General features: G+C 37.2%; 1 protein-coding gene across 2 annotated transcripts in view; it reads right to left on the minus strand.

Moving 5' to 3' along the window:
* IPPK (inositol-pentakisphosphate 2-kinase) overlaps nucleotides 1–3753 on the minus strand; it is a 31168-nt gene extending 27415 nt beyond the window's left edge. The window contains exons 1-2 of one of the 2 annotated variants that reach the window (XM_087923968.1): nucleotides 3377–3753; nucleotides 170–217 (exon numbers count right to left, since the gene is read on the minus strand). In XM_087923968.1, the coding sequence (XP_087780094.1) occupies nucleotides 170–217; nucleotides 3377–3457 (129 nt within the window). In that variant the 5' untranslated portion in view covers nucleotides 3458–3753. The remainder of the gene's footprint in view (nucleotides 1–169; nucleotides 218–3376) is intronic. The other variant, XM_087923970.1, reaches the window with a different exon arrangement.
* Between the last annotated feature and the right edge of the window lie 4073 nt (nucleotides 3754–7826).

Raw genomic sequence — 7826 nt, forward strand, 5'->3', positions numbered from 1 at the left:
ACATTTTAATCAAGTTGCAAATTTCGTGTTTTTATCTAGAAATTCAGCAAACAAATGATAAGTAATACATAGTACAGTTGCACACAACTCTCCTACTTTGGTATACAATGTGAAACAAATAGTCTCTCTCTTTAGAAAAACAATAAGAAATAACATTGAACTAACTCACCTTATTTCGGTTTGGAGGAAATTTCAAGAAGCGCAGTACTATGCAATGCTAGAATATAAAAAAAGTGCAAAATTAATATGATTTGCTAATTTGAACTATAGGCTGCTTTCAGTTAATATAAAAGTGATTAAAATAAAACCCTTTTCTTTTAGATTGAATATAGGCAAATACATTTTATCCAGCATGCAGCACTTGGTTGATATGAGGAGAAACTCATCAGAACATGACTTGTTCCTGTCAGCAGGTTCAGAATAATTAAGCGGTGTTTTAGGGACAATCCTTATCATTCTGAACTTCAAGTGAGCTAATTAATCCCATTAGGATTGAAACCTAGCAAAATTGTGACCATTTCAGCAATGGAACAGTCAGCTACAATCATATGATTGTTATTTTCCACACTCCCTGTCAGGTTCCCAGAAGGAAAATCAATGGAGAAACCTACAGGAAGTTGGAAGCGATTCCTTCTCCCATTGCTTTTTTGTCCGTCTGTGGTCATTCAGTTTTCCTGTCTGAGAAAGGGAATATCTCTGAAATGATGATCAAACAGGTCATTGGATGTCTTATAATTAAATATATACTTGGGAGGAAATGGCATTTGTTAGGTTAATAAATGTGGAGGAAAAAAAAGCAGCAGAACCTGCTCTGAACATATGCCTGTTCAAATTCTATTACGAAGAAAAGAACAGAATTAGCTTAAGGCATTTAGAGTATAAAATGCAAACTCTGTACACCCTTGGGTTTTGTTTTTATTCTATTCTTTCGCTATTGGGACCAATGTCAATAAATACAAATTACTTTGTAAAATATATGTCTCTAGGTATAATTATTTTCCATTACTCTACAGAAGACCATTAATGTTTAAGCAAATTATAGTGACTAGAAAAGTAACCAAACTTAAATGCTATTAGTTGATCATTAACATTATGTATAAGTATAATGTATAAATATAATAGGTATATAAGTCTAAGTATATAAGTCTAAGTGCTATTGCTATTAAGCTTAGTTATCGTGATGCATCTTCATAATGAATACAGTAGGTAAACTACTGTTTATATCATTTCCTTTCCAATCCATGTAAAGAATTTCAAGGAACCATTACAAAGAGCCACTTTTGGGGATGCAGCTTCACAAATCATGGGAATTACTCAAACTATGTTTTAATCACAATTTTACTAATGATGGCTTGTCATCAGTTGTTCTTTCCATAAAATAAACTATGGCTTTACAAATCACAACTGGATGTAATGTTGAGCTTTACTGGATATGTTTTCTTGCCCCTCCCAAAAACTTGCCAAAGAAATGATACTCTAATATGATTTTCAGTGAGAAAGTTAGTTATCATAAAATAATTATTTTTATTCTTTATAACCTGAGTGTTTGAAAGAAAATTTATATACAGAAACCTATCACTGCTTCCACACAATAACCTCCCAAAACTAAGCAGAATAGAACCCAAAGATGAGTTTCAAAAATTGGGCCAATCTTTTCTACAGAGGAAAAAAATTCAGACAGTTCCCTCAGTGCAAGCCTCAGAGAGAGGCCATTGGGCAATGGCTCCAAACTTAGTGACTCTAGTTATTCTAACGCAAAACCCTTCCCTCCTTCTTCCCAGTCACATGAGCAGAGCATATGCAGCCTGCCCATGTTTCCCAATGCACACATCCCACACAGATACAACATGAGGGGAGCTCAGAGAAACATTGTAACACAGAACTAACTACAGATGATTGCTGATAACAGGACTGGAAAGAATTCCAAAAGCCACAATGTACATCTTTCTCCTACATTTGTTTTAAGACCTCTGAAAAAAATAAACAATTATAAGAATGCCATGAATCCTTTAATGCGTATTATTTATTGGCTAACCCCTCATTTAACAAATAGTTTACTTCCTAAGCTGAGATGTAATCATATGTCAAAGTCATGCAGCATTTTGTAATTTGACAAAATGCAAAATGCCTGTTTAAGCCCAAGACATTAACCTCTACAGTACATTACTTTTTAAAGAAAAAGGTGCCAAAGAATGAATCCTGACATGGCAGGTCTCAGAAGCTTCCAAGATGGGCCTATGCATTATTTTGACTTTTCCATAAAAAGTATTTTTCTTAATATTTTTGGATAGAGGAACATTGATCCAAACATAAGAGATCATTTGAATACTGTCATATCTCTCCTAGGACATCACAGCAGCTTGCTTCCCTACATATTTAGCCTGTGATGTCAAATGCAATTGCTTTAAAAGAATGACTCAGGCACTTTGCATTCAGCTTTAAATGTCTTGCTTTCAGCCTAGTGTTGGTGAAAAACACCAACTTTGGGTGTTTTTCCAAGAATTCCGGTAATAATGATTAAGGACTCTGGATTTATGATGTACTATAATAACTTCACTTTCCAGAGACCGAGCCGAGGTGAACGGTTTTAATCTGGATCAGGAGTATTGCTTGCCTTCAGAAGTTGTGGGAGCTTCATCACTGGAAGCTTTCAAGAAGAGACTGGACTGCCATCTGTCAGAAATGGTGTGGAGGGTCTCCTGCTTGGGGGGGGGGAGGGGTTGGACTAGATGACCTACAAGGTCCCTTCCAACTCTGTTATTCTATTCTACTCTATTGCTGTTCCTCTGGGTATCAAGGAGACGCAAGGCACACTTTCCCAAATAGATGATAGCTTGCCTCCCGCGCTGACCATTTTCAAATCCTGCATTCTTTTAGTGGAACAGAATTATTTCAAAAAACAAAACAAAACCCCCCCACCCCCCCGCCGCCTCTTCCCTCGCAAAACTGCACTTGGCAAGAGCGCGGAAAGAGGCAGAAAATCCGTTCGAAGGATGCGAAAGCCCGTCGGCCACAGCTGCTCTGGCGACTTCCCACCAAGCCAAGTTTGGCGGGGGGAGCAGCGGAAACAGCGCTCGGCCAGTCTGAGGGGAGCAGGAGGGAGGCTTTCTCTGGCATGAGGAGCGGGGGAGGGGGGAAATGAACGGAGATGCCCCAAGAAAGAACTGGGACCGGCCGGGACTGACAAGACTTCCTCCTCCCGGTTCACTAGCGTTCACTGTGGTGCCGCCGGCCGGAGCAGAGACGGAGCCATGGGGAGGGGGGGCGGAGCGCTAAAGAGCAGAGTCCAGAGAGCCGTTGGCCGCCGCCTCGAGACAAGCGCGAGGCGAACGACGGGCAGCGCGCGGGGGAGGGTGGGTGCCCTCGGCGCCGTTACCTGTCTGTGGGAGACGACGAGGCTCTTGTTGCCCTCCCCGTGATATCGCCATTCATTCTCATCCATCTTCTCCGCTTCCATCCTCCGGTCACTGGCACCTTCCTTACGCTTTTCTCCGGCTCGTTCTCTTTCTCCTTCTCCCTTCTTCTTCCTGTTCACCTCGGCTACAACCTCGGTTTTATCGCCTTCTTCTATGCCCGCCCACAAACCCAAATAGCAATGAGAGCACCTTTTCCGATACTCTGATCGTCATTCACCAGCCAACCACTCCGTAGTTTTCGACACACACTAAACTGGCGCCCCGGTCAGAACAGGAAGTTCCACCTTCCGCCATCGGGCAAGTGGAAGTCACCAACCCACGATAATAGTGCAAGGAATAAGGGGGTGGGACTTCCTTACCTAGCCATCTTTAATGAGGGCAGAAGCTTCCGCTGCCGTACCCACAAGGATGTGGCCTGATGAAAAAAATACAACTGATGCTCTTTTGGAAGGGCGGGGGGGGGAGAGAAGGTTTCGCCAGCTTTACTGAGCACGCGCATAAGAATATTAGGTAAATATAGCTGGGAGTTGGTTTACTTTAAACGGCGGGATTATCTCGGAAAGGGTAATGGTTTGTTTTTCTTCATAAACATTCATTAATGTTCATATTTTTATTCTTAAGTCATAGGATAATGAAGGCAACCTAAATTAAACCAGCAGTGAAGATTGACACGGCACAGAATTGAACGCAGGTAAAAGCTGTGGAATATATATCTGAATAGGCAAGTACAAATTGCAACATGATGCTATTCATGTTCTGTTGTCCCTTTCTAAGGGCTTAGAGAATGTAGCAAAATTTTAAAAGCATCTAAGCTGCATCCATAACCCCCCCGAAGCCCTTAAGAACCCACTTAAATATACAAGACTTTCAGTTGTGGCACTAGGTGAAGGTATCTCATATGGAGTCTTGCACTTTTTCCATCAAGGCACGCATGATCTGTTTGATCTGTTCTTGAAAACTTTAGCTGAGAGTTGTTTCCTTGTTCCAGTACTAGTGAGTACAATGTGTACACTAATATGAAATCAAATTTTGAAAGGGAAATGGACCTTACTCGCTGCAAAATAAAAGGACAGTGCTTTAGTATAAATTTTCAGTGTACTGTTGTTTTTTCAGATAAACTTGCTTTTTCCATAGATGGGCATTCACATGTGAGATCTCTCACCTACAGTTTCCACTCATTCAATCTATTAGAGAAAAACATGATGGCAACATCAGAACATCTGGCATTCATGCCAGAAGCCTCAAGCTATAATTCCTTCTTAATCTAGATAAGAGCTGGATAAATGTTTATCCAGAGCCTTTTCCCTTTGATGTAAATTAAAGATGCATAGTGCTGGCTACCAAGTTGGATGGCTTCAGAAATGAGTTGCACAAATTCATGAAAGTTATGGGATCAATATTAGCTTTGAAGGCCATGTGCTTGAAGACAATATCCTTGTGAAGTTGGTAGGTTGCTGTGAAAACACATTGTTGTACAAGATGGTCCAAGGGTTGCAATCGATCAGTTGATTTGTATAGCTCCTCATCTCATAATTGCAGTTCTGAGCAATGAACACAAGATCAAAAACCAACAGAACTAGAAAAAAATAATAACAAAGCAATAATAATATAAGAGCAGAATGGTATCCAAACTGAAACAACAAACTGAAACCTCATAGCTTGAGTTATGTCAGGAAAAAAAAAAAAATGATGGACGTGTCCAAGCTATTATTGTTATTATTTTAAAAAATCATTAACTTCTCAACTAAAAAGGCTCACAGAACAGAACAGTAAAATAGTAAAACTTATTTGTTCTGAGATTTAAACTCTGCATTACTGGTAGAATAACTCTGCAACTTAAAAGAAATGGATTTCAGAGCGATAATAGAACAAGTTCTGTATATACTGTATAAAGTGTAAATGGCAAAATCTAAATAGTTGTGCCTAGACTTCAAGTAGTTTCAAAGTTTATTTCAAAATTTTGGTGGCATATTATTTAAAGCATTTTTTAGCTGTGGAAAAAGTATAATTTCATTTGATACAGTCTTGTGATTTTAAACATGAGCCAATTTCATCATAAAAAACAAAACTATGAGAATATGTTCAGCATTATAGATAACATAGATTACTCAAATAATTTTATATTCACAATTAGAAATATATGAAGTAATTTGTAAATAAATGGCATATATGGCTGTTGAAGATACCTGTAATGATATTACAAAATATTATGCTAATAACTACTTACAATTATTTGGGAAAAATAAAGAGTTCTAGTTTGTGAAAATAATGTACAATTCTATATGAAAGAACTAAGTCTGGCTATAAATTGGTTTAATTCTTATCACTTGATCTCATAATAAAAATAATTGGGCTTTGGATATGGTTATTCATAGGGGCTTAAATTACAAGACATGTTAAGTTAATATTGTTTATAATTCAGATTATTCTACATAAGCAGGTTACTGTGTTCTACCCCATTATTCTACCTGATTTGTCAATGTGAGATAAACGTATCAGGGAACACCTATAGTTCATTTAACTTTCCATTGAAAGAGTGATTCTTAGCATCTTATAATCAGAATTATAAACAAATGTGTCTTTAGCTACTTGATTTGTTGTACTACTATTATTGTTAAGAGGAGCCAAAAGGGAGCAGCTAGTAAAAGTCACTAGGGGCTTTACTCAATTATTGCCATAATTAGGGAGAAACAAGCTGATTGTAATTTTCTTCCATATTCTTCAGTGGTGTATTTAATTTTTTTCCTGAGCAACTACACACTTAAACTTGTTCAGAAATTGATCTTGGGCAAGAATATTGCAGCAGTTTGCTAGAATTCCAAGTGCTTTATTTATTTTAAGTTAAATATTTCCCAACAATTGCCCTTTGCTTATACATCTATCCTTTAATGTGACTCATTTCCTGGAATGGAAAATAAAAAAAATGGAACAGTTCAGAACAGTTCAGATATGACATCATTGCTAAAATAAACTGGTTTTGGCATTGTTTAATAAATTATTTGCATGCAGTAAAAGTTCAGTGTTAACAGTTCATTTCAGAAGGGGTGCTTCCATCATATTTAACATGTTAAATATGTTGAATCCTTGTGTAAATCCTATTGTACATTATTTCAGAAACTTTAAGTCATTTATGTAATTATGGAAATGACATAATATGCACCAATTTGTGCTACTGCAAATAATTACACTGTTGTGAAACAAGCAAATGATGTGAATTATCCCAGTTGCATAAACATCTTTATTTAAATCATATAAATGTATGTGAATCATCCAGTCTACTTGCATTACAATGGAATTTATTGTTTGAAATGATGTCTATATGTTGTTTGTCAGTTGCCAAAATTTGCTAAATCAGAGTCCACTAAATGAGCTTTGTTATGCAGGTAGTTTTTGTTTAATAACAGTAATTGGAAATGGAATTCTTGCCACTAAACAACACAGTCATAAAGTGCAACTTCATATGACTATACCACTTAACAATGCCAGTTTCAGAAGTCTCCGGTTACCATTATTAAGCAGATCACTTGAGGTTGTTAAGTAAGAGCCCTACATGACTGCAACTTCTGACTTCATGCCAGTTTCCCCACTAACTGGGAAGCTGAGGGGGAAGGTTGCATATCATGATTACATGAGCACAGGATTCTGCAACAGCTGAAAATCTGGGATGCTGCAGTAGCACTTCAAGGACCAAAAAGAAAGTATAGTAAGTATAAATCTTAATATATCCACTTTCTAATGACTGCTTTATGTAAGGACTGACTGTTTTCTTAAAATAATACAAGTAAAACTAAAACAATAGGGCTCTTAGATTATTCTAAATTCATATGACAAGCTTTTTTTTTGAGGTATCTCAATTTAATTGACTTCCTGGCAAAATCTACTTAACTGCACCTGAAAATAGCCCTTCATCAGAACATTCTGCTGTCTTCAACCACTTAACGGGGTTGGACAGATTTATAAAACTGGTTACTTTACAGTGACAATATTATTACATTGATAACAAGTGTGTGATTGTTGTATCAATGAAAATATATGCTCTAGACATACAAGTTAGCCACTAATAGGAATGTAAAGTGCTACTTGGCAATTTACCCTAAAAAGAACAGCTCCAGGAAATGACAAAATTCACAGTTTACATGATATGTTGAAAAGGAGTGCAGTGAGATATCTTCAATATGAGAGGAAGTAAATAAATAGGAATTAAGGATAGATCCTCAATCTAAAGTCATATGTGGGAGTTTATATGAAATACATAAGAACATTATGTTTTAGAGTTGGAGAAATCCTTAATATTTTCCATGCTTTCAGCTTTGTTGTTGTTAATCAATCAGGTTCCAGAAATTTTCTCTGTTACTTATTCCTCCTTGAGCAACAAAAAACAAAACAAAACCCAAAGCAATTTCATAGGAA

Source organism: Pseudonaja textilis, chromosome 2 (genome assembly GCF_049901715.1).
Source record: "Pseudonaja textilis isolate UNSWEBS1 chromosome 2, rPseTex1.2, whole genome shotgun sequence".
NCBI lineage: Eukaryota > Metazoa > Chordata > Lepidosauria > Squamata > Elapidae > Pseudonaja > Pseudonaja textilis.